Genomic DNA, 25908 nt, shown 5'->3' with positions numbered 1-25908 from the left:
TTCCTACACGCCAAGGCTAGACTCCAAGGTCAGGCATTTAAAGAGTCAACCAATGAATGCATGAATAAGTGCAACAACAAATCAATGTCTCTCTCTCTCTCTCAAAATAATTTTTTTAAAGATAGCAACAGACATGACTGCTATTATCATCTTTGTTTTGCAGGTGAAGAGAACGGGGCTCAGTGCAGCTAAATAACCTAATAATGTACCTGGGGAATGGAATGGATCTGACTCCAAAGTCCATGATTTTTAAACTACAACAGCTGTTTTCAAATTGTGTTCAGAGGGTTCCCCAGAAACTACCACAGGGCAGGAGCCCAGTGGTCAGGGTTTCCCGTTTCCACATATGGCTACAATAGCCACACACATGTCTGTATTGTGAGTTAAAAATAAGCTTGAAAAGAACCACATTATGCTATGCTGCCCTGCTTCTAAGAATCTAGAAAGACTTACTCTACTCTCAATCTAATGCCACCCCAGGGCCCAGCAGAAAGGAATTGTCTTGAGAAAAAAACTGTAGTGGACCAATTTCCTGATCTTTACCAAGCTAAGGTTTCCTTAATGTGGTTATATTCTTTGTTCCTTTTCAATTCTTCACCTGTTCACAGGGTCTACTTATCCCCCAATCCTTGCTGGGGGGGGGGGGGGTAGGGGGGAAGGGAGGTTTCTGTGGAATAGGTCCCCCTCCTCTCAGAACCCCCCAGCCCCACCTACACAGTGAGTCAGGGGCCAGGAATGTCTGTGGGGGCAGTAGACAGGTATGTCAAAGGCTGATTCATCTCTCATCTCCACCCAATTTTCTCCTTACTGTTCTCTGGGAAATTTAACTCTTTATTTGTCTGGAGATAAGAGGGAGATTCCAGACTCTGAACTCATGGAGTCTTCAATCTGTGGCTACATACAGTACTTCATACATCAGATTACGGCATTTAAGAAATATATGTTGAAAGAGAAGGTGGGAGGGAAGAATGGAGGGAAGGAGAAAGACACATCCCCCCCCCCCTTTCTTTCTCCAGAATAAAGTCATCCTGAAATTTCCTTTTCTGAATGTACAGGGGACAGATGTTTAAGTCAGAATAGATTGTGCAAACACGGGTATGCTTTGAGTTGGGAGAAATCTTACTCATGTCCCAATATCCCTTCTGTGCAGTTTATTTGATTCCACAGAGCAATGTGCAGGTTCCAGGATGAATATACAGGAAGAGGGCTCCTATCTGTGAAGAAAGCTGTATTTGCACAGAAAGCACACTTCTTGAGATTTTGCGTTCATTTGGGATAGATTGAAGGGGCCTTTCATCTCCCTCCTCCACCATTGCTTCAGGGTTTTGGATGAGGAAAGAAATTTCCAGCTTTGCTCTGTATTTTAGTTCAGCACATTTTTATCAATATTCATCTTTCTTTTTCATCTTAGTTGGGCTCCAAGTCCCCAGCCCATCCCTTCACAGCTCCTCAGTCTTAAGCTCCCTGGACACCTGCACTTCTGGGGCTTCCTGGCAGGAAATGAAGGACAGTCCGTTGTAAATGAGACTTGACTTCCCCTGGTCTCGGTAGGCCCAATGCCATTGAGATATGTGCTAATTTGGGACTCTGCCTTCTTCAGGGGATAGGAAGTCGGAGTGGGCAGCCCAGATCAGGCTGGGAAAGGCTCAATGCACAGGGGCAAGAAAAGGGGAGGGGCAGGAAGGGGGTACTCAGCTTGCTGGAGAGTTTCCTTCCAGACGTCTGGGGCAGTTGGGCCTCCCCACTACTTTCAAAAACCGGGTGGGCCTTGGTAATGCTGGGATGGGTCTGAAGTCACTCCCCTTCCCTTCTCAGGAGCCTTGAGAAAGGACAGAGACTCTCCAAGATCAACCTTCCCCCACCCCCTACTGGGATCAGGCTTCCTAACTCAGCCGACTGGAGGGGAGCTTTTTCCTGATTCAGAAACAGTGGAGAGCAGACTGGCTGTGCTTTAGCTCTGTGGGACTCAAGGGCGTCACCCTCACTCCTAAGCCTCTTTGGTCTAGAAGCCTTTGCAATTAACTGTGGTCTCTGATAAGTTCCAAATGCTATCTCCCAATTGTTGGAGCTCTAATTCAGAGCCAGGAAATGCATTTATCCTAATGTCGGTGATAAGCAGAGATGATCAAGAAGATCCCTTCTAAGGTACCTTAGAAGGAGAGAGAGGCATTTTGAGGAAGTGTCTGTGAGATGTAAAGTGGCACTTTTCTGGAAGGCAAAATGAATCCAGAACCTGGAAAACATCAGCTTTTTCATTTCTAGGATTTTATCATAAGTTAAAAGTCAAAGACTCAGCCCTAGACAGTGTGGCTCAGTTGGTTGGAGTGTCGTCCAGTGTACCAGAAGGTCCAGTGGGCTCGATTGCTGGTCAGGGCATATACCTAGATTGCAAGTTTGATCCCTGGTCCAGGCGTATGCGGGAAGCCACCAATCCATGCATTTCTTTCACATCTATGTTTCTCTTTCCCACTTTAAGATCAATTAAAAAAAAAAGTTAAAGATTCAGACAGCACTATTTACAATAGCAAAAATTGGTGACGACTTATAGGCTAACCATGGGAATTTGAGTAAGTAAACAATATTGTAGCCATACCACAGAATATTATCATGTAAACATTAAAAGGTCTTCATATTTTTAATTATATTAAATAGTATCAACTAAAAAAGGCAGGTTACAAAGCAATAATATATCTTACATAAATGCTGTAACTATCCCTCTGTATGTATAGAAAAATAAAATAAAATATACATTTCAATATAAAATTTATTATAGATTATATTTTTATGTCTGTTATGGGATTATGAGCCTAATTTTATTTTCCAAGTTTTTCACTTTGCTATTTTTATCAGGAAATTAAATTTTAAAAAAAGAAATCTTAAGGACAGTTGCCCTATCCCATACTGGAGGACAGTTTTTCTCTTACCCTATACATTTCATGATGAACAGACCTCACCTGGAGCCCACAGTCCTTTTGGCACTGTGCTATCCCTCCCCAACATGAAAATCATTCTGCTATCAGTGGGAGCTGGAGAGAGCAACATCAGAGAAAACACCCTTGCTGTCATACCAATGCCTGAAAATAAAGTTTTCGATTATTCCACCCACGTCTACTCCATGACTGCAGAGAATAAATGCTCAGGGTGCTTGGATACGAGCCCATAAAGTTCTAATGACACCTCTCTCCAACTAGTTTGTTTTGGTGATAGCTGTGGCCTCCATGATGGAGTAAGCATCAAAACCCATGACCAGCCCTGGCTGGTTTGGCACAATGGATAGAGTGTTGACCTGTGGACTGAAAGGTCCTGGGTTCGATTCTGGTCAGGGGCACATGCCCAGGTTGCACACTCGATCCCCAGTTGGGGTGTGTGGGAGGCAGCCGATCAATGATTCTCTCATTGATGTTTCTCTCTCTTCCTTCCTTTCTGAAATCAATAAAAATGTATTAAAAAAGAAAAACAGCCCTAACCGGTTTGGCTCAGTGGATAGAGCATCAGCCTGCAGACTCAAGGGTCCCAGGTTCGATTCCGGTCAAGGGCATGTACCTTGGTTGCGAGCACATCCCCAGTGGGGGGTGTGCAGGAGGCAGCTGATCGAGGGTTCTCTCTCATCAATGTTTCTAACTCTCTATCCCTCTCCCTTCCTCTCTGTAAAAAATCAATAAAATATATTTTAGAAAAAAGAAAGAAAAACAACCCAAGACCACAGCTATTGGTACTATTTTAAAAAACACAGCATCCATCCTCACTCTCTGATGAGGGATTTGTCCAGTGGCCAGGGCATCGGGATTCCTGGGCTCCAGGCCCCATAGGTGACTCACAGCCAGCCGCAGGCTGTGACTCCTGGCCTCAGTTTCCCTGGCTTGCTTTGTTGATACTCTCTACCTACTGTGCAGGGTATTAATAGGAATGAGGTGCTTTGAACTCTGCAGATGAAAGAGTCTGGGGAAGCAGCACCCAATCATTATCCCCTATAAGGCTAGGCGTGGGAGCGGAGGTTGGCTCCTTTCATATTGTTCCAGCCACAGGAGCCTCCTCAGAGCCCTTCACTCTGCTCTGGCCGTCAAAGCTGGAAAGTAGAGCTGTCATTGCCATCTCAAGGCTACTTCTGAATAGATCTTCCTCAACCACCCAAACCACCAGTGACCTATCTTCCCCTTGATTTGTGACTCAGTAATACTCTACAGGTGTCTAAATTCTTTCTTCCAACTGGCCTCAAATCCTGTGGGATACAGGCCATAATGTTTCACCATTAGTGTCCGCAATTAAGAAGTCAGCAAAGTGAACTATGAGAGAGCTAGGCTGACTGAAGTTCAAACTCATCTGTTTCCTTTATGTAAAGTGGGGCTTAGTAATAGTCCCAATCTTGTTTGTATCTCTAGAAGTTGCTGTGTGAACCACATGAGGACCATGTGTATGAAGGCACTTTGTAAAATGTCAAGCCCTTCATGGTGTGTTAACAGGACCAAGTATCTGCAAATAAGATTTCCGGTACAACAGCCATCTGTCCCTCTTGTGCTGCAAGCTACAACTGCAAAACTAGACCTGGGGTGCCACCTATTGGTTTCCAATATAAATTGCACCCAACCAGTTACAAGAAGAGCAAAGAAAGCAATCACCAGTATTTCCAACTTTAAACCACCTTAATTTTTGCCATGCCCCTCATGCCATATTATATACTTAATATTTTTCTTTAAACAATGCATTTTGTATAAATAATTTCATTTTAAAGTAAACTTTTAATCACTACTATAAATGGAAACTAGCTAGCACTTGCCAAAAATAGAATAAAAATGCAAAATGAATAATGAAAAAGAAACATTGAGATCTAGCTAAGAAGTATCCCCTGTAAACCTCAAGCATCAGAATCAGTTAGAACTGGAGATTAACCTAAGTGCATCATTGGAGAATAAGTGTTAAACCTCCGGTATTATCCTGTTCTTTGGGGAAATATTGCCTCAGATGAAGAAATAGAACTCTTCTGAGGGAAGGTGACATTCACTCATTCTACCCCAGCTCCCTGGAAGGTTGAAGTAAGTTTGAAAGTCACAACATGTTGGAGAAAATAAACTCTTGTATTCACATTCCACAATAGTTTGAGAGGGGCCAGTGCTGAATTCCTGGTGGCAGTGCCCAGAGCTCATGAGCACCAAGGGTGTGGTGGGTGCTCTGCTTGCAGCACGTCTGACTTTTGGCCAGAAGTCCTTTGCAGGGCTGGGTGCCTCTTCATCAGCCTTCCAGCTCTGGCTGGGAGGACTGTTCTTGGGTCTACAGCCTGCTGAGCTGGGGCTACAGCTTTCTCCAGTGCTGGGTTATGTCTTGTTCTCCAGAGCCCAGCCTGTTGTTACAGATCCATGGCTTCTTGTTCCACTGACTGGTCTGAGGGTGCCAGGTACTTCTCCTGGATTCCCAGGGTGCTGAGAGATATGTCAAGGATCATAGCATGGGCAAGGGTGGGAAACTGGTCTGGGCAGGATCTGACCTCTACTGATGCCCGCCTTCCAACCATGTCTGGCAGAGTACTTCCATCCTTCTCCCTTCCTCATAATTATAGCTTCAGGCAACAGGGACCAATTGGGTCTGAGAAGCCTATCAAAGCAACAAGACTCAAATGCTCCTCTTCCCCGCATTGCTAAGGATCAAAAGACCAGAATGCTAACCCTTCAACTCTGTTGTTATGACACACACTCAGCGCCAGGCCATGGGGATTTAAATCCTGATTTTGCTGTGTCCTTTTTCTCATCTGTAAACCAAGAGTTGTTATGAGGATCAAATGAGACAATGAATAGAGTGCTTAGCATGGCACCTGGCAGACAGTAGGTGCTTAAGAAATGTTTGTGACTTCTCTCCTGCCAAAGGAGAGAACGCAAGTGAGCACAAAGAAAACAAAAAAATTTCTGCTTGGGCCATAGGGTGCCTTCTACCTCTCTGGGACAACAGTAAGGACACAAATCAGATTCACGAAGACAAAGACCATGACACTGCTGATGCAACCCTGTGAGACTGGCTGGCCTGAGGTTGGGGTCTGGGGTCTGAGTGGGAGATAGGGGTTGACCATGTTGGCCACCATGGCTGCTCTACTAAATGACTCCAGTGTCAGCAACTGAGATTCTACAACCAGGGACACCGAGATTTGAACGGTTCTTCTAACACAAGCTGAGTGAGGGACATTGGGGTCATCATTCTCAGAGCTCCAACTGCTTCATCTATAAAAGGGGATTGAATAAAAATTAAATAACATCCTGCAAATGGAGTATGTAGCCCACCAAATGATGTTCAGGTTAGACCTTCTTTACCATCTCATGGATCCATCCATCAAATCCATCTCAAGCCGACACAAACTGACTCTGAACCTGTGCACACTTCCCTTCACTTTTCCTCAGGAGGTAATGCCTTGTTCCTGTGCAAGTCAGTCCTGAGGATCATCTGCTTGACTTGGAATATCAAACCTGCCTTATCTCTGGCCTGAAGCATACATTCCTGAGCAGGGCACATGAACCCGGAGTTCTCCTGCCTACCTCCTAGCACTATCACTGCTCCACAGCCAGAAGTCCTGTCCTGCCCACAAGTCACCATTCTACTTGCAAACCCCACAAGACATGTCTCAATCTTAAACTCCTATGCCTTTGTGTACACTGTTCTCTTTGCCTTGAATTCCCTTTTCCTCTTAATCAACTTGGCTAACCCTCACTTTGAGATGATGCAAATCAAATGTCACTACCACTTTGAAGCTTTCTTTACCAACTCACTCTTCAGTAGAGCTGACTTTCCCATCTTTATACTAATCCTGAATTGCCTAATACAAAGAATAAAGTTGAACCTTAAGAAAATTGGGATGGTAGAGGGGGGTAGAATCTAAAAGCAGCATAAATGTATCTGGTGAGAAATGCCTTTAAAATTCCTTTGTAAAGTATATAATTATCTAATCACTAGGCTGTACACCTGAAACCAATACAAAATAATATTGAAAGTAAACTGTAACTGAAAAATTAAACACGAAAACAATTCAGGGAATCAGAACAATAACAAAAAAAACCTTAAAATTCCTTAAATCACTTATTAAATACAGTATACATCAAGCATATCAAACTTGCAGCCCATTGGCTGCATGAGGCTCACGAGTATTTTTGCAGCCCAGCCAACATAACGGTATGTAAGAAACATTTTAATAAAAACTTCGTAACTTAATTTTTACAATATCCTGTTATACATAATTATTAATAACAAACTACAACGTTTGCTAATGACTGATTACTATAATTGTGTTGCATTCACTTCCCTTATGTGCCTTAAGTGCAGGTGCACCATTTCTCTCCACTAATACCAGCAGCGAATATTTTAGCAGCCGATTGCCACGTCATTAGTCCTGTACTGACTTGTTTGGTGTGCGCAACAGGAAATATTTCGCTTTAGGAGAGCAAGGAAAATAGGTTTATTTGCATTATACTTATTAATTTGTGCAGTTATTCAGTGTCTGGTAAGTTAATGATCAAGAAAAAAATATTGGGAGAAACCAAGATGGCGGCATAGGTTAACGCCGGAGATTGCTGCCTCGAACAACCAATTCAAAAATACATCTAAAGACGGAACGGACATCATCCAGAAACACAGGAAGGCTGGCTGAGTGGAAATTCTACAACTAGGAGGAAAGAGAATATCATACCCAGACTCAGAGGAGGCGCAGTGCTGAAGTGAAATACTCAGAAACTGCCGATAAACTTAATGAGATCTACAAGAAATCTAAGGAGACCCTCGATGTTGTGATAAAGAACCAACTAGAAATTAAGCATACACGGACTGAAATAAAGAATATTATACAGACACCCAACAGCAGACCAGAGGAGCGCAAGAATCAAGGCAAAGATTCGAAATGCGAAGAAGCAAAAAACACCCAACTGGAAAAGCAAAATAAAAAAAGAATTCGAAAATACGAAGATAGTGTAAGGAGCCTCTGGGACAGCTTCAAGCGTACCAACATCAGAATTATAGGGGTGCCAGAAGATGAGAGAGAGCAAGATATTGAAAACCTATTTGAAGAAATAATGACAGAAAACTTCCCCCACCTGGTGAAAGAAATAGACTTACAGGTCCAGGAAGCGCAGAGAACCCCAAACAAAAGGAACCCAAAGAGGACCACACCAAGACACATCATAATTAAAATGCCAAGAGCAAAAGACAAAGAGAGAATCTTAAGAGCGGCAAGAGAAAGAAACTCAGTTACCTACAAGGGAATACCCATACGACTGTCAGCTGATTTCTCAACAGAAACTTTGCAGGCCAGAAGGGAATGGCAAGAAATATTCAAAGTGATGAATACCAAGAACCTACAACCAAGATTACTTTATCCAGCAAAGCTATCATTCAGAACTGAAGGTCAGATAAAGAGCTTCACAGATAAGGAAAAGCTAAAGGAGTTCATCACCACCAAACCAGTATTATATGAAATGCTGAAAGGTATCCTTTAAGAAGAGGAAGAAGAAGAAAAAGGTAAAGATACAAATCATGAACAACAAACATGCATCTATCAACAAGTGAATCTAAGAATCAAGTGAATAAATAATCTGGTGATCATAATAGAATCAGGGACATAGAAAGGTAATGGACTGACTATTCTTGTGGGGGAAAGGGGTGTGGGAGATGCGGGAAGAGACTGGACAAAAATCGTGCACCTATGGATGAGGACAGTGGGTGGGGAGTGAGGGCGGAGGGTGGGGCGGGAACTGGGAGGAGGGGAGTTATGGGGGGGAAAAAGAGGAAAAAATGTAATAATTTGAACAATAAAGATTTAATTTAAAAAAAGAAAAAAAAGAAAAAAATATTAATTTTTATTAAAATGTTCTATTATTTTATGTTAATAATTACTCATTTATTTCAGCCCTTTGTATTCAGCATGTTTCTACTGAAATAAACCTATGTTTCTATGAAGATTAAAGCTGCTTTTCTTGTGGCCACATAAACTTAAACCTTGTTTATTTGGCCCGTATTAGCCTTTTGAGTTTGACATGCTTGGTGTACATGGTTTTATGAGTAGAATGTGACTGCATAAAGTCATGTACATTGTGCAAAATATCACAGCTCTATTGAAAGTACCCCTCCCCTTTTTTGCTGAGTACATGCCGTTGAATTTGCCATAAGCAGCCAGTTGTGTAAGGCAGGTCCTTATACTTTCTTCAGGTACTTATTGCACACTCTAGTGCCATCATCTGTAACTAGTCTACTTCCCTGTGAACTTTGTTTCCCATGTGTGAAAGGGCCTGACACAGATCAGTAAGTGTTGGATGGAACTATTTTCCTCCCTACACAAGGACTCTGGAGTGCACCGCCCCCCCCCACCCCTGCCTTGTCTCCAGCAGTGTAAATGCCCAATCTCTAAAACCAGCCTAGAAAGCCTGTCCTACCTCACATGCAGCCTCTGTGACATGAGAGACACCTACACATGACCTCAGCTCTACCCCCACTGGTCCAGTTTTGAAGGTCTAGCTGCCTCCCAGACAGCTGACTGTCCCAGATCCCCCTCAAGCATGGCACATCTGCTAGCTCCCATCCCTTCCATCTCCATGACAAACTGACAAACCTTCCTCTTTCTTTTCTTACCTCAGTAACTAGCACAACCACCCATACCACTATCTAAGCCAGAAACCGGCAGTCTGAATTCTGCTCTACCTCTACCTTATAACCATCTATCACCTTAATATTTTTCCAATTCACACACTTCTATTCTCACTACTGTTTCATCTCTTCTCTTCTAGAAACTGTAAACACTCTCTTGCCCCCCATCACATCCCTTAAATGCATTTCCCACACTTGGAGGGGCTTTTCAAGAATGTACATTTGTTCATGCCACACTCTGAGCAACACCACTATGCTGGTCCTGCTGCTTGCCCATGAGCCCATGAGCAACACCACTATGCTGGTCCTGCTGCTTGCCCACATTCCTTAGCAGGGCACTGAAGCACCCCCATTGCCAGCCTGCACCCCCTCCTTTCCCCTTCACACTCAAGACACCGGGCAAACTGAACCCTTTAACTCTCTCAAAACCAATGCCCTTTCATTCCTGGGTCTCTGTATTTTTGTTCCTTCTGATTAGTATCTTCCCTTGTCCTAAGGTACAACCAACCCTGAAGCTGTCTAAGGGGCCAGCCTTTGAACATGAAAGACAGTCACCAGGGAACCCAATTGGTCAAAATGAATCAGACATCTACAAAGGTATAAGTAGCTATTCCTGAGTCCCACACACTACCCCACCCTCCATCCCCATTGGCTGTGGCTAAGAGGCTATCGAGCAAGGATACGAGGAGAAATGGAAGTCAGCTCCCATTGCAGCAGACATCATGGCCTCCAGGCTTCGCTGCTCTTGGACCCCGAAGCAGTAGCCATTGGCTTTATCCACAGCCTGCAGGACTCGCTGGACACTCTCCTTGTCCTGGGCAGGGAAGAGAGAAACAGCTCTGAGACTGAAACAGGGGTGTGGAATTGAAGTCGTACCAAACTGCTTGCAGCCCCCAACCCCCACCTCAATCTTGCCTCATGAAGTCTCTGTATATGCAGCTTCATTGGCCTGAAGTAGTTCTACCTGTTCCCAGAGGCCTGGCTACATCCCATTTTTCTGACCATCGCCCCGCCTAATTTAGAATAGGTAAGCTCTTCTATGCACAACAATAGTCCCCTGGATTTATTCCTATTGTAGCTCTGATCCTACCGTCTAACTACTACAAGTTATTAACTCATCTGCCTCCCCTACTCGACTGATCTGCAACGTTGAGGTATTCCCAGTGCCTGGCACAGTACTTAGCTAGCAGTAGGCACCAAATAAAAATGCATGTAACCTATTTATTCATCCACAGAAAAGTAATAAGAACCATTCATACATCACATGATAGGGAGGAAAGATCAAAATAATGCATTAAAGCCCTGGCCGGTGTTTCTCGTTAGAGAGTCAGCCCTCGCACTGAAGGGTCACAGGTTCGATTTTGGGTCAAGAGCACATACCTGTGTTGCATGTTTGATCCCTGACCCCGGTTAGAGGGTGTGCGGGAGACAAATAATTGATATGTCTCTCTTATACTGATGTTTCTCTCTGTCTCCCCCTCCCTCCCATACACTCTCTCTAAAAATCAATGGAAAAAATATCCTTGGGTGAGGATTAATAACAACAAGGTATTACAGTTCTTACCACAATGCCTAGTTTAGAAAACCTGGCCCTCGCCGGTTTGGCTCAGTGGATAGAGCGTCGGCCTGCAGACTGAAGGGTCCCAGGTTCGATTCCGGTCAAGGGCACATGCCCAGGTTGCCACTTGATCCCCAGTGGGGGGCATGCAGGAGGCAGCTGATCAATTATTCTCTCTCATCATTGATGTTTCTATCTCTCTCTCCCTCTCCCTTTCTCTCTGAAATCAATAAAAAGAAAAGAAAAAAAGAAAATTATTTAAAAAAACAAAACTACCCTAGCCGGTTTGGCTCAGTGGATATATCATTGGCCTGTGGACTGTAGGGTCCCGGGTTCGATTCTGGTCAAGGGCATAGGCCTGGGTTTCGGGCTCGATCCCAGTGTGGAGTGTGCACAAGACAGCCAATCAATGATTCTCTCTCATCATTGATGTTTCTCTCCTTTCCTCTCTGAAATCAATAAAAATATATTTTAAAAAAAAGAAAACCTGCAGTAAGTGGTAGGATTAATATCATAGGTTTAACCTCATTTTTAGAGAAGAGTGTGGCATTAAAAAGGGAAGAGACAAGTTCGCTCAAGTCCACGTACTGCAGAAAGGACTCAAACAGGCACGGGAGTCTCCCAGGTTATCTCTGCAGGGTGAAGGTGAGAGGCACAGGGACTGGGTACTACTTTGCAAAGCCAATAAGCAGTTGCTCATCTTGAAGGAGCCTGAGAGACTTACCCCTGACCGTGATCAAGTTCCTTGCTGGTGACCTTCAGGGAACATGTGGAGAGGACCCAGCAACACAGAATAGATAAGGCTAAACCTCTTTACTGGAATCCTGCCCATCAGAGCCCCTGGTACCAAAACCAAGGGGACCGAAAGATAGCATGACCTAGGACAAAGACCACTGTTTGAGCCCTCAAAGCCTCCTGTACTCTTGGCGTGGAGAGGTCCAAGGCACTGTCAGAGCCTATAGTCAAGGGAATAGGCCTCTTAGTCCACGGTACCTGGATGTTGAGAGGAATGAAGGAGACCAGGCTGTAGTCTTCAATGAGCTGCACCAATTTCTCATTGAGCTGACGATAGTGGCGGAAGAAAGGGTCAGAAGCCAGGTGGTCAAGCAAGTAGGAGAGGTCCAGGACCTCTGTGTAGTAGTCCAGGTTGAAGGCTAAGGAGAGAAACCAGTCAGGAACAGGTGGCATCAGGCTAAAGCCCCAAGGACAGAAACCATTATTTTTTCTTCCTTCCTCTGCCTTCATTCTCTCACTGGCTGGTTCCGTCATTTACTAGCTCTATGGACAGATACCCACCTCATGGGGCTGCTATGAGAATTAAATGCTATGAACCTTGTGCCTGGTACAAAGAAGTGCTTGATCAGTGGTAGCAAATAATGATACCGAACATGTACCAGGTACAGTGCTTGGTGCCGCCTTCATGAAGCTCAGAGTCAGGTAGTACCCCCAGGACCCAGCACACACTGTAAGGACTTTAGCAGGGTGGCGTTTGGGTAAATCTCTTTCCCTTTCTGGGCCAGTTCCTTCTTAATGTAAAATGAGCAAACCAAACTAGATGACTCTGGGGTTTCTGACTCAGTTCTATGTCTACAAACTTCCCATTAAGAGAAGTAAAATGGGCTTGCACTGCCCATTTCAGCCTGGAAAACTCAAGTGGTTGGGCTACTCGGCAGGTGAGCCAAGGAAACAGGCTGTCAGAGATTGATCCACTCACTTGTGTGCTCTGACTTCCATGCTCTAATCAGCTCTAATCAGAAACTGACACCACTACAAGGAAGAACGTCCTGAGCATTCCAACAAACTTCTTGGGTTGCTTGACAGGTAGGTTTCTCAATGAGAATTAATAAACTGGAGCCAGGTACACTTGGGTTTAGATTTCACCTCAGCTAACATACTAGCTGTGTGATTCATGTAAGGCAGGGGTCCTCAAACTTTTTAAACAGGGGGCCAGTTCACTGTCCCTCAGACCGTTGGAGGGCCAGACTATAGTTAAAAAAAACTATGAACAAATTCCTATGCACACTGCACATATCTTATTTTGAAGTAAAAAAACAAAACGGGAACAAATACAATATTTGTATTTGCATGTGGCCCTCGGGCCGTAGTTTGAGGACCCCTGATGTAAGGCCTCAATGGCCTCATCTGATCTGCTAACCAGCCTTTTGTGAGGATGCCTATCAAGAGTCAGCGCTAGGAAGGTTAAAGACCACCATGTAGCTGTTTCCTCCACCTGGTGGGGGCTGTGAAGGGGGTGAGAAGCTTTGGATGACTACAAATTTGCACATCGGTAAAATGGGGCTTCTGGGCTTGCCAAGAGATGGACCAGGACTCTGACCAGGAAGTGCTGACATCCCTCCATGTCCTGCCTTCGCTGGACAAGGCCCTTACAATCACTCTCCCAATGACTTCCCTTACTGCTCACTTCAGCTGTTCTTCTTTGTGGCTAGAGATGCTATTTAGGGAACTGATGCCCCAGCTCAGCAGAGCACTAATATTGCAGGAAAGAAATGCTGGCCATAGGGTCCTTATTCAACTCCCCTGCCTCAGCAGCCTGCTTTTCCCTCAATCTTCTCCACCTTGACAAATGGCACCCTCATTTGTACACTGGCTCAGTCAGAAACCTGAGTGTCATTCTTAATTTCTCTGTCTCCAGGTCCAATGCACAAACAAATCCTATTTCTTTTTTTTTTTTTTAATATGTTTTATTGATTTCTTACAGAGAGGAAGGGAGAGGAATAGAGAGCTAGAAACCTCGATCAGCTGCCTCCTGCACACTCCCCACTGGGTATGCGCCCGCAACCAAGGTACATGCCCTTGACCGGAATCGAACCTGGGACCCTTCAGTCCGCAGGCCGATGCTCTGTTCATTGAGCCAAACCGGTTAGGGCCAAATCCTATTTCTTGAGCAAGTTTTGAATCTCATTTTCTCCATTCCCACCACCACTGCTGTTGGGGTCCATCCCCAGCAGGTCCAGGGGTTCCCATAGGTGTGGACAGAGTCAGCGAAGAAGGAAGGACACGGAGGCAGCGTTCAGTTGATCATCAAAGCGAGGTTCTCTCTCCAGGATCTCCAGCCAAGTTCTGTCTTTTTTTTTTTTTTTCCTGTTCTACGTTTTTATTAACATGACTTTTTAAAAACAAGCATCCATACCAGTGCTGGGGCTGAGAGCGGGAGGAGAGGGGCGGGGGAACTGGGCATGAGGAAAGAGTTCTGCTTTATTGGTAATAAAGCTCCAGGTTCATCCCATCATGGATTTCATAGTCGCTCAGAGAAACGTGGTCCTTAAAGATCGTGTACCACTTCTTCAGCACAATCTTATTCCAACGGGTCCCCGTCTGGACGGGGATCAGCTTCTTCAGGTCCCCGATGGTGTCATCGGTGTTGCACTTCACTCGCCTTCTTCCCCAGACTGTCGTTGCAAACCACCACTATCATACTCGAATCGCCTCGAACCAGCTGACGCCACCTCGTTGATCGATCCAAGTTCTGTCTTTATTGTCTTGTTACATCTGTATGTATACCAGTTGATTTTAATCCTACCAATTCTATTCCAAAGGTTAGGGCGTTTCTTATCTCCACTCCAAGGTTACTCTATTGTTCTATTAAGCTACAAGGGAGTAACTGAAGGAGATTATCCTAAGTAAAGATTATGTAGCTTAAGCATGATTGTTTGTAGTTAAAGTGATTAATTACCCACCTGGCACTTAGTTAAGGGGTTTTATTCCCTCCCTAACTCCAGGGAAAAATCCTCACCTGGGAAACAACCTTTCTCGGGGAGGTGGTCCTATTTAAAACACATAGCGTTAAGAGGGGGAGCAAACATATGCCATATACGCCAGGTCCCTTGAAACATAAGCTATGCAGATGTTTCTTCCCTGCAGCGACTGTGTCAAGCAGCAAGGGTGGACCGGCTTCCGGCACACTGCTTGGGCTGCTACAAAATACAAAAGGAGCTGTTTTCATTCTTGCCCCTTTCAATTCATTCACAAAGCAGCCAGGACGACCTTTTCAGTTCGTGTTATTCCCTTGCTTAATATTCATCAATGACTTGCCTCTGTGTTTAAATAGTACAAGTTTTGGTCCCTGCCAACCTCTCTGTCCTCATTTCCTACCACCCTTCCCCTAAACACTGTCTCAGCTACCCTGCCCCCACCTTCCTTGGAAACAAAAAACTCTTTGCTACCTGAGGGCCTTTACTCACTACTAGTCCCTCTGCTTGGAACAGTTCGCCCTTAGCTGGCTCCTCACCATTCAGTTCTCAGCTCAGATGGCACTGCTCACTCCCCACCACTCACTGTCCCATCATTTTGTTTTAATTCCTTCATAATACACATTACCATCTATAGTTTTCTTGTCCCCCAAAACTCAGAACAGTAAATGGAACAAAATAAATGGGTAGGGGTCAGCACCTGACTGTGGCTATGATCACCAGGCCACGCATGGTCCCTGGAGGAAACTTCCTTCACCTGAGATCTCTGCTTCACTCCAGCCCAGCCACTGGCCTACACCTTGCCTGGCCCAGACAGGATCACTTACCTAGCTTCCCATAGTGCTCAATGAGGTCCATCTTGGAGAGGAGGTTGACATGGGGCAGCTCGACGTGCAGCATGGTGGCCAGGGAGGTACACAGTACTGAAATGAACTTGGCGGGGTCTGTGCAGTAGTGAGAATCTACCAGGTGGACAGCAGTCAGCTGGGAGGGGAGGGAGAGACAGGATGAGACTGGCCTGAGGAAGCAGGGAACATCAGGGCCTATATCTCTCTGCCATCAGATTAGGGGTGCCTGAGGACAGAGTGCCAGTCTCCCCATTAGTCTTTTCCTTCTGTTTCATTCTAATGCCGCACTCATTCCCTTCTCCCAGGAGACATGGGCATTTTTCTTAGAAGATGCCTTGGGCTGAGCCTCCCAGTGGGCAACTGGTTCAATTCCCACTACATCTGACTCCAATCTTTCACTTACTTTTGCCCCCAACTCACAACAACAATTGCCATGCTGTTTTCCACGTAACTCCTTCCATATTTCTAATAACCCCAAATTGGGTGCTAACACATCCATTTACAGATGAGAAAACTGAGATTCAGAAAGATAAACTGACTTGCCCAGGATCACACAGTGAGTCAGTGGCAGAGCCAGAATTCGAAATTATACCAGTTATAGTCCAAAGCAACTCTGCCCTTGCCTCGCTGTGTGTGGCATGCCCTCCCTGTCTTAGTTCCTTATCTGCAAAATGGGCCGGCCCGACCCAAGACGCACCCTGAGGTCCCACTGGGCCATCTGGGAGAAGATGCTGCGCAAGGAGCCATGGTGGGTGCAGAGCTCCACTTGGCCTGGGCAGTCGAAGAGGAAGTAATGGCCGCGGAGGGGGTCAAGCTTGGCGCGCAGCCAGTCCAGATTGGCCTCCAGGTACTCCATGCAGTACAGCAGGCCGCCGTTGGGCCCCAGCCGCAGGGAGTCCATCACGTCGCTCAAACCCACCAGCTCGCTCACGTCCACGGCGCACTCGTACGGCAGCCCCTCGTTGGCCGGGTCCAAGTTCACTACCGCCACGCGCCGGCCCATCGCGCGCAGGAACTCGCTCATGCCCAGGCAGTATGTGGTCTTTCCCGAGCCCGGCGGGCCGATCACAGCCTGTCCAAAGGCCGGCGTCCGAGCGGCCCCCGCCATGGGTGGCACTCGGCCCCGTGCGCAGCAGGAAAGCTCGGCGGGGAAACAAGGCGGGCGACGCGCCAGAGACAAGAGGGCGTCGGGATCCCCAACGTGCTCTTCGGGGGGTGGCGCGGTGCCGGTGCCCCGGAGTTGCCTACGGTGGACCAGCAGGAAGCCGGGCAACGCGGAGTGAACAGCCCGGTACTGAGCGCACCAGCAACTTCCGGAAGACGTCGGAAATGACAGGGTCCCGGAGAGGAAGTCCCGCCCTCACGGTGACGACACAGCTTAGCGCCAAAGGTCGTGGCGGCGCGCAGCATTTCACCAGCAGCGAGGAGATGGGTTGGGGTATGGGGCAAGGAAACTTTTTCGGGATTTACCCAACCTTCCTCTAGGCCCAAATTAGAAGAGAAAGAAATCCGGTCATAAACTTCTTTATTCTACCATTCGATCGCAGGTCCGGACCACCTCCCGCGGATTCTCTGCCGTCTAGTCCCAGCTGGTCAGGGGGAGAGGCAGTGGAAGGCCCGCCCCAAGACCGGCTCTTCCGAGCACCACAAATCCTCTTCTCTTCCAGGTCCCTTTCTCATTCTTTCTGACCTTGAAGGTGACACCACCCAAAGCAGGCTGTGTTGATAACCTCAGTCAATCCAGCTTTTCAAGGTACTGGGGGAGGTGACAGGGGCAAGCCCAAACGGACCAGGATTAGGAGATCAACGAAGAGCGGTCATTAAGTCCTAATATCAAAAGGGAGGATAGGGGGCTTTTTTGAAAAAATGCCCCTGAGGTAGAGAGCCAGAAGGCAAGTTCAGAACAAAGCACCGTGAAGGAGCGCGGCAAGTTGCTGCTCCCAGACTTCTTCCTGCTTCGGTGGGAGAAAAGGCCAGGGCAGTAACGAGAGATCCTGACGAAGGAAGTCCCTGAACTCGTCACTCAGGCTCTGAGAAGCTGTCAAAGGCAGAGCTGGAACCCCTCACAAAGGTCATATCTGTCCGAAACTTCATGCTGGTGGGTGGCTGGCGTCGGAGCAGCAACTCCCCTTGGTCCTGGGGCAGGGGTTCATCATAGATGGTGGAGATGAGTCCCAAACCAGTTCTTCGGGGCCTCTTCAGTTGCCCAAATGGCTGTAGCTTCTCTCCGTGGTACCTGGATTAAAAAGGGCTCTCGGTGAGAGGGCTGCTCTCAAACCCCAGTTAAGGGGGTTGGGAAAGGACAGGGAAATACCTACTGCATATCTGGTTTGTCCCCAAGACAGAGCCTTTAAATCTGGACTTTTGCTTTATTCGTTCATTGACAGTTCCAGTAACCAGGGGCCTCAATGCTTTCATTTTAAATAGTGCACAAAGTTTAGAACAACTGTCACCACTCCGTAACTTACAGTCACTCCCCAAAGGCAATCATCAAGTCCAAACTCGTCAGATTGGGAATAATGACCCCACCAGGAGATCCAGACCTATTTTTTCCTTCTAACTCTACTTTAAAGTTTACTCTCTAGGAATCTCAAAGCCACCCCAAAGCCAGAGGAAAGGGGGAACCAGGGTACAGCTGAAAGGTTAGCTTGGACCCCCAGGGAAATCCCTGTCATACTCACCCCAGTCCACGCTTACATCTGGGGTGCTGGCCATCATTATCCAGGGCCTCAGGCACCCCTGAGCACTGGCTGCCCAGGCCCTGGCCTTCAGCCCAGCCCTGTCGCTCCATCACCTTCCGCCCAATGCCCTGCGGAGGGAAGGGAAAAGACTCAAGAGACAGAGCTCTTATGGAGGGCAGAGGCAGGGCGGAAGAGAAAGGGTGGGGTAGAGAAGGAAAAGAGAGGTCAATGGATTGGGCATAATCCTCACCTTGGTGTGGCGCTCAAAGGTGCCCACCTGGCATTCAGTCACGGAGCCGTCCTCCTGGCCATCACGGCGTCTCCGTTCCAGGCGCATTTGGACAGAGTCTCGGGCATCCTTGTCTCCACCATCTGAGGAAGCAGAGCCCAGTTTGCAGGAGGGAAACCAGGTGTCTAAGACCTCACAAGATTTACATATTCATCTTTATGATGATTTTATTACCTTATAATTCTTTCTCATTAGACTGGGAGCTTACCAAGAATAGGAACCATGGTTCTCCAGTCTTACAAATGAGAAAATTATGGTGCAGAAAAGTCATAGAGCCAACAGAGACAGATAGAGCCCAGGTCTTCCCCTCCTCTCCCTACCCAGGTCATTTTTGACTCCAGAATCTAAATTCTTCACCAGAGCATGAGCTACCAATGCCCACAATTCCAGGGTCTGCCCACCAGAAGCAGAGTTCCCTAAGGGCTATCCCTACTTGTCCTTGCTTCACAAAGAAAGAAAAAGGCTCTGCCTACAACCAGCACTTAAGGCACTCAACTAGAGATATCTTGAGAGGAACCATCTCAGTGAGCTACCCCAAGGAACTGATGTTTTGTCTTAGCCTTTGCTAAGCAGGTCTGATAAAGTGTCACTGCAAGACCACCAGTTTCACGTCCCAGTAACAAAACCCCTGGCCCAGTACCTCTGTCGTAGTACACGCTCATGTCCACATCCCAGTCATCGGCTGTCTGTTCATCAAAGTCTGCAGGTATAAGAGCATCAAACAGAGTGAGCTTAAGGACTCTCAGTTCTGTTGAGAGTTAAATCTAGACTTAGACATATGTTCTAGAACTTGGGGCTTTTGATAGTAGTTTTAAATCTCTCGTCTGGGAGGGGCATTCAGAATTGTGGGAGGGCACTTTCCACTCCACTGATCCCCCCACCCCTAAAAAGGATGACTGGTCTTATATACAGTCAAGGTTAGCTACTTTCCTAGCCTTTTATTGGGCCCACTGTCACTCTTTATGCCCTGAGGAACATAAAGCCCAGAGCAAATGCAACAGGGAACACTCCCGCCCTTGTCTGGTGCCAGCATTACCTCCTTCTTCCTCCTGCCAGAACTGAGCATCTGTGTAGAACACCAGGCCAGAGCCGCCCTTCTCCCACTTGAGCTCAATCTCCTCCTCAAAGAGCCGCTCAGTGGTACGCTCCTGCCTAGTCACATCCTCATGCAGCGCTTCATGCCGTTCCCACTCCTCACAACGGTCATCGTCCTGGAAAAAGGGGAGAGGTGACATGCCTGTTTAGCTTCCTGACCTTATGCCCACAAGGAGGGCAGCTCAAGGTACAGGAGGCCCATGAGATGGGCCCTCAGCATCATTCCTCCAAATCTTTCCAAGATGCAACACATATTAGGCCCTTGAGGTCTTGACCAACACATCTCTCCATCCGTTTCTCAACATGGCTCTTTCCTCTGACAAACCTGATTCACTCTTATTTCTGTGTTTTTGGTCATACTGTTCCCCCTGCCTGAAATATCTGCTCTTCTCTCTCACCACGTTCTCTTTACTTGGTAAAATCCTCCTCATCCCTCAAGTTCTACAGCCTACATGGAGCTGGCCTGAGTATATATTTAAAAAAAAAAAAAGAACACCACTCTCACCCAGTGGGTGTAGCTAAGTGGTTGAGCATCAACCTATGAACCGGGAGGTCAAGGTTCGATTTCCGATCAGGGTATATGCCTGGGTTGCAGGCTCCATCCCCACCCAGTAGGGGTTGTACAATAGGCAGCCAATTGATGATTCTCTCTCATCATTAATGTTTCTACCCCTCTCTCCTTTCCTCTCTGAAATCAGTTTAAAAAATAATAACTCACCCATGTCCCTAAAGCTCCAAGCAGAGTTGCTAACACATCTGGACCACATCCTTGTGTGGTACTGCCTTGACTTTTCTCCAGCACCTGTTCTGCAGCAGTGATTCCTGAGGTCTCTTGAAATTTAACTCAGACAGGGGCTCCCAAGATTTCAAACCATGAGTTATCTTATCATTCCAGAAGTCCAGTCAAGCAATTGTAAACATAGTGACTATCATAGGGTTCCAAAGATAGTCTAAGACCATTTCCTGCCTTCAAAAAGCCTTAAACCTCCCTGAAAAGAGAGAGACAGCATCTGAAAAGGCTGTATGGTGTGGTGAGCTGGGTTTGAATGCTGGCTCTGCCACTCTCTTGGTGTATTTTGGGCAAATCACTTTACTCCCATGAACCCAAGTTTTCTCATCTGTAGATTGGGGATAGTGGTACTTACCTCACAGGGTTGTTGGGGTGATTAAAGGAGCTAAGTTATGTGAAGGGCCTGACACACAGTAGACAGTAGGTATTACTTCTTGTCCCTTCTTTCTTTGTGATATCCTATATAATAAAAGGCTAACATGCAAATTGATGGAACAGTGGACGCTATGATGCGCACTAACCACCAGAGGGCAGATGCTCAACCCAGGAGCTGCCCCCTGGTGGTCAGTGTGCTCTCCCACAGGGGGAGCGCCGTGCAGCCAGAAGCTGGGCTCATGGCAGGTGAGCGCAGCAGCAGCAGCAGCAGCGGTGGCAGGAGCCTCTCCCACCTCCCCAGCAGTGCTAAGGACCCCTTGGGGGATGTCTGACTACCAGCTTAGGTCTGTGGACATCCCCTGAGGGGTCCCGGACTGCGAGAGGGCACAGGCTGGGCTGAGAGACCCGCTCCCCAGGGCACGAATGTTGTGCACTGAGCCTCTAATCATGTATAAAGACCTCAACAGGGGGTACCAATTAAAACTGAGTTCAGAGACCAGTGAGACTGCTGTGGGCCAGTGTGTGTGGCTAATATGTTTACAATTGCTTGACTGGACTTCTGGAATGATAACTCATGGTTTGAAATCTTGGGAGCCCCTGTCTGGGTTAAATTTCAAGAGACCTCAGGAATCACTGCTGCAGAACAGGTGCTGGAGAAAAGTCAAGACAGTACCACACAAGGATGTGGTCCAGATGTGTTAGCAACTCTGCTTGGAGCTTTAGGGACATGGGTGAGTTATTATTTTTTAAACTGATTTCAGAGAGGAAAGGAGAGAGGGGTAGAAACATTAATGATGAGAGAGAATCATCAATCGACTGCCTATTGTACAACCCCTACTGGGTGGGGATGGAGCCTGCAACCCAGGCATATACCCTGATCGGAAATCGAACCTTGACCTCCCGGTTCATAGGTTGATGTTCAACCACTTAGCTACACCCACTGGGTGAGAGTGGTATTCTTTTTTTTTTTTTAAATATATATTTTATTGATTTTCCACAGAGAGGAAGGGAGAAGGATAGAGAGTCAAAAACATCCATGAGAGAGAAACATCCATCAGCTGCCTCTGGCACAACCCCCCCAGGGGACGTGCCTGCAACCAAGGCACATGCCCCTGACCGGAATCGAACCTGGGACTCTTCAGTCTACAGGCCGACGCTCTAGCCACTGAGCCAAACCAGTCAGGGCGAGAGTGGTATTCTTAATGCCTTGGCCTCTCTAAGCTGCCAGCAAGGAAGGGTGGCTCATTGTACTCACATCATCTGAGTGTGATTCTTCTTCCTCCTCCTTTTCCCCTTCTTCCTCGGGGCCTCCACAGAGGCTGGCTGGTACGTCTGTCAGGCAGGTTCCCTGGGGTATTTCCTCACCCTCAGCCGTGTACACAAGCTCTTCCTGCTCCACAGTCTCTGAATCCTCATACCTGAATGGTACATTGCCGTAGCGTCGGGAGGAGCCTGTCTTGGGGAACTGGAGCTGCAGCTGGGTGATGATGCGAGGGGGCAGGCGGCAGGCCCGGATCAACTCCAAAAAGACCTGCAGGGGTGTCCCCACATTCCCATTGGGCATGAGCACTGGTGGGTTCAGCTCTGGCAGTTGCCTCAGGTCAGCGAGAGTGAAGGCTTCACTCTTAGCCTTCCGACTCTGCAGTTCCTTCCGGGTCTTGAAGGGAAAGGAGCCCAAACCTTGGGAAGCAGAGAGAAGAATGGCTCTTGAAACCTAGAAGCCTCCAGCAACACTTGAGCCAGAAGTCGGTCAAAGGTTTAAATCCTTTAGTCCAATGTTGTTCCTCCCTTTCACAATTCCAGAATCCCTTCCTCCATTCCCTGACCAGAACCAACTAGTAATTTCATGCCATTTCTCATCACTTCAGCTGAGCACACATTTCTTCCAGACCTGGTTCCTGTTGATCTTTTGATCCTCAACTACCACCAACCGTCAGCCCCTGCACACCTTCATATCATGTGCTCCAGCACATGAAACAATTTAACATGCCCTGAAAGTCTCATGAGCTTTCACCCCTCTGTCTGTGTCTTTTCAAATACCATTTACTTTGAACACCATTCTTCCCCACAAACTTGTTATCTTTCCAAGATCCAGAGGAAAAGCCTGATCCCTATCAGAAATCGGTTTCTCCCTCCTCTATCTTCTCATAGCACTTGGTGACAAACAGCATAGGCTCTGAAGTACAACGCTTGGGTTTGTATTGTGATTCTGCCACTTACTAGCTCTGTAACCTTAGGCAAGCAACATAACTTCTGCACCCCTCAGTTTCCTCACCTATAAAACACGAGTAACAATAGATCCTACCTTATAGTATTGTTGTGAGGAATAAAAAAAAAAAATGAAAGGCTTAGAATAGTGCATAGGAAGTACACAGGAAATGCTCAGTAAATATTAACAATGAGAATGGCATCTCTGACAATTAGCTTTTTACAACTCTCTGGACTGTGTGCACAAGAATGTGTCCAATTCTCTGCCTACCAGCTAGAGCAGTGGCTCTCAACCTTGGCTGCACATTAGAATCACCTGGGAATCTTTTTAAAATCCTGATTTCTGGGCCTCATCCTCCAGAAATTCTGTTTCTTTGATTCCCAGGTGATTCTAATGTGCAGCCAAGGTTGAGAACCACTGAGCTAGAGGAACACGAGGCCTAACAATATAAGCTAGGTTTGTTGAATGAATTAAAAGGTTCCGCACTGTTTCCTGTTCCCCATTAAAGTGATTTCCAATGAAAATAGGAGCTGTCCTGAGAAAAGAAACTGTCTCTTCATTTGTGTCTTGCTAATAGAGGACGGGTGGGGAGCAGGAGGAGAGCGAGATAAAGATAATAAGAGGATTAGAAACCTGACTTTCTTTTTATCCTTCTGTGTCAGTTGAAAAGCAACCCCCCAGTGTTTCTCAACCTTCTGGCCCTTTAAATACAGTTCCTCATGTTGTGACCCAATCATAAAATTATTTTCGTTGCTACTTCATAACTGTAATGTTGCTACTGTTATGAATCATAATGTAAATATCTGATATGCAGGATGGTCTTAGGCGACCCCTGTGAAAGGGTCGTTCAACCGCCAAAGGGGTGGCGACCCACAGGTTGAGAACCGCTGCATAGAGAAAGGGGGGCTTGCAGGAGGCAGCCGATCAATGATTCTCTCTCATCATTGATGTTTCTATCTCTCTCTCCCTCTTCCTTCCTCTCTGAAATCAATAAAAATATATTTAAAGAGAGAGAAACGTGCCTGGTTCCAGGTCCTGTCTATTTATCTTTCCCAGCCGTACCTGCTGCCTCAGTAGGTAGCCGAAGTTTGCGGATGAAACAACGACTGGGCAACCAAGTCCCCTGAGAATCTAGCCACTGGCGGCCGGAATACATGCGAAGAAACTTCTGGGCTTGAGCGGACCCTCGAACGGAGACGACACAGCAGCAGGTGCGGGTCTGGACGGGGACAGAGTCCCGCGTGCGGCCGTCGGTGACTGAAGCCTGCGCAACACTCTGTCCGGCAGGAGTTAGGGCAGATGCGGGAGTAGCCTGCGGAGGGGCCCGCTCAGGACGGTGCCGGTAATGGAAGCAAAGGAAGCCGCAGTCGCTCTGCTCCCGGAACTGGCTGAAGTAGCTCCGCAGCTGGGCCGAGCGCAACTCCGAGGGGATGCCACTCACTATTAAGTAAACGGCTGCATCTTCTTCCGCCTCGCCGGGCACCGCCATCTTGGACTGTCACGTGAGCCACGGAACCAAGTCTCGCGAGAACGCCACGAGTGACGCAGGGGTCCATGTCACAAGTGTGTGATCCTGATCAGGCTGCCGAGGCTGTGGAGGTGGAACCTGGAACTGGAGAGGCGCCGGATAAGTTGTTCGGGTCCTTTTTCTGCAGAGAGAAGCCGACGATGATGGGGGAAATCACCTGAGAAGTGAGGTGATTTTCATAAACTCTTGAGAATCAAATTAGAAGCCTGTGGGAGGCGTAGTTTTCAGGATTTTTAGTTGTTGGGGAATCTTCCAAACTCAATCTCATTTATTTCAGAGACTTTAAGGTCGTTCATCCATTTATCTTCCAAGACATATTAATGGACCTACACAAATCAGTAAGAAAAGATAATCCAGTTGAAAAGTGGTCCGAAGTGTTCAATCTCATTAATCAAGGAAAGGCAATAAGACCCACGTCATATCCACCAGGCTGGCAAAAAATATTTTAATCCTTACGTGTTGGTGATAATGTGGAGCACGTGGAGATACCATACACTGTTGGTGGAAGTATGAACTGGTACAACCACTTTGAAAACAATTTGGCATTGCCCTGTAAAAGTGAAGTTACACATATCTTTTGATCCAGCAATTCCACTTATAAGTATATACTTTAAAGAAATTCTTGCTTATGTTTATCAGGAGATATCCTGATGTTGTTTCACTTTACCAACCCTGTGATCCTGGAAAATAGGGAGGGTTATGAAACCCCTCCCACCCTTCTGTGTTCTGAAACATAGGTTACTGCAAAGAAACACCCTTCTATGACAGATAAAACTTATGGGCGCCCCCTTGTTTACCTATGACAATAGAGCAGTGGTTCTCAACCTTCCTAATGCCGCGACCCTTTAATACAGTTCCTCATGTTGTGGTGACCCCCAACCATAAAATTATTTTCGTTGCTACTTCATAACTGTAATTTTGCTACTGTTATGAATCGTAATGTAAATATCTGATATGCAGGATGTATTTAGGCGACCCCTGTGAAAGGGTCGTTCGACCCCAAAGGGTCGCGACTCACAGGTTGAGAACCGCTGCAATAGAGAGTCCAAATTCCAATTCTCACCTCATAAACACTTAGATGGACTGTTTGACCTCACTGATCAATCACAACAAAAGGCTTGTTAAGGCCCTAGCCAGTTTGGCTCAGTGGATAGAGTGTGGGTCTACAGACCAAAGGGTCCCCGGTTCCATTCTGGTCAACGGCACTTACCTTGATTGC

The 25908-nt window shown here is 46.7% G+C and overlaps 2 protein-coding genes and 1 pseudogene across 5 annotated transcripts; all 3 read right to left on the bottom strand.

Annotated features, from left to right (window-relative positions):
• Window positions 1-1137: 1137 nt before the first annotated feature.
• On the bottom strand, window positions 1138-17265 carry GPN2 (GPN-loop GTPase 2). 3 transcript variants are annotated; one of them, XM_081087087.1, is made up of 5 exons: window positions 16420-17021; window positions 15702-15858; window positions 12158-12318; window positions 10290-10420; window positions 1138-2469 (listed from the first exon to the last, which is right to left on the bottom strand). In XM_081087087.1, the coding sequence occupies exons 1-5, from the start codon at window positions 16828-16830 to the stop codon at window positions 2382-2384; spliced, it is 948 nt and encodes a 315-aa protein (XP_080943213.1). In that variant the 5' UTR covers window positions 16831-17021; the 3' UTR covers window positions 1138-2381. The 3 variants fall into 3 exon arrangements, with proteins under 3 accessions (XP_080943213.1, XP_080943214.1, XP_080943215.1); XM_081087088.1 differs by lacking the exon at window positions 1138-2469 and adding an exon at window positions 4625-5414 and having other exon boundaries at window positions 16420-17265; XM_081087089.1 differs by lacking the exon at window positions 1138-2469 and adding an exon at window positions 4625-5414 and having other exon boundaries at window positions 16642-16975.
• On the bottom strand, window positions 14251-15763 carry LOC308516231 (ubiquitin-like protein 5; annotated as a pseudogene). The gene is made up of 2 exons (XR_013997341.1): window positions 15702-15763; window positions 14251-14674 (listed from the first exon to the last, which is right to left on the bottom strand). The product of XR_013997341.1 is annotated as a ubiquitin-like protein 5 (transcript).
• Window positions 17232-24654, bottom strand: GPATCH3 (G-patch domain containing 3). The gene is made up of 7 exons (XM_081087086.1): window positions 24224-24654; window positions 22208-22632; window positions 19729-19903; window positions 19333-19392; window positions 18654-18775; window positions 18404-18531; window positions 17232-17958 (listed from the first exon to the last, which is right to left on the bottom strand). Exons 1-7 carry the CDS (start codon window positions 24648-24650, stop codon window positions 17742-17744), a joined length of 1554 nt encoding a protein of 517 aa, XP_080943212.1. The 5' UTR covers window positions 24651-24654; the 3' UTR covers window positions 17232-17741.
• Window positions 24655-25908: the final 1254 nt, after the last annotated feature.

This window comes from Myotis nattereri (assembly GCF_964212035.1).
Source record: "Myotis nattereri genome assembly, chromosome: 3".
NCBI classification, from domain to species: domain Eukaryota; kingdom Metazoa; phylum Chordata; class Mammalia; order Chiroptera; family Vespertilionidae; genus Myotis; species Myotis nattereri.
Note: the sequence above shows the minus strand (reverse complement) of the source record. Positions and strands in the feature narration are given on the sequence as shown.

Coding starts and splice junctions, on each gene's coding strand:
- GPN2 (XM_081087087.1), bottom strand. CDS start 16,830: ATGGCGGGGGCCGCTCGGACGCCGGCCTTTGGACAGGCTGTGATCGGC. Junction 15,859..16,419: donor TGGCCCAGTGGGACCTCAGG/GTGCGTCTTGGG, acceptor CTCCCCTCCCAG/CTGACTGCTGTCCACCTGGT. Junction 12,319..15,701: donor TGAGCACTATGGGAAGCTAG/GTAAGTGATCCT, acceptor TTCTCTCCTTAG/CCTTCAACCTGGACTACTAC.
- GPATCH3 (XM_081087086.1), bottom strand. CDS start 24,650: ATGGCGGTGCCCGGCGAGGCGGAAGAAGATGCAGCCGTTTACTTAATA. Junction 19,904..22,207: donor AAGAATCACACTCAGATGAT/GTGAGTACAATG, acceptor CCCTTTTTCCAG/GACGATGACCGTTGTGAGGA. Junction 18,776..19,332: donor GAGCGTGTACTACGACAGAG/GTACTGGGCCAG, acceptor CTGCTTCCTCAG/ATGGTGGAGACAAGGATGCC.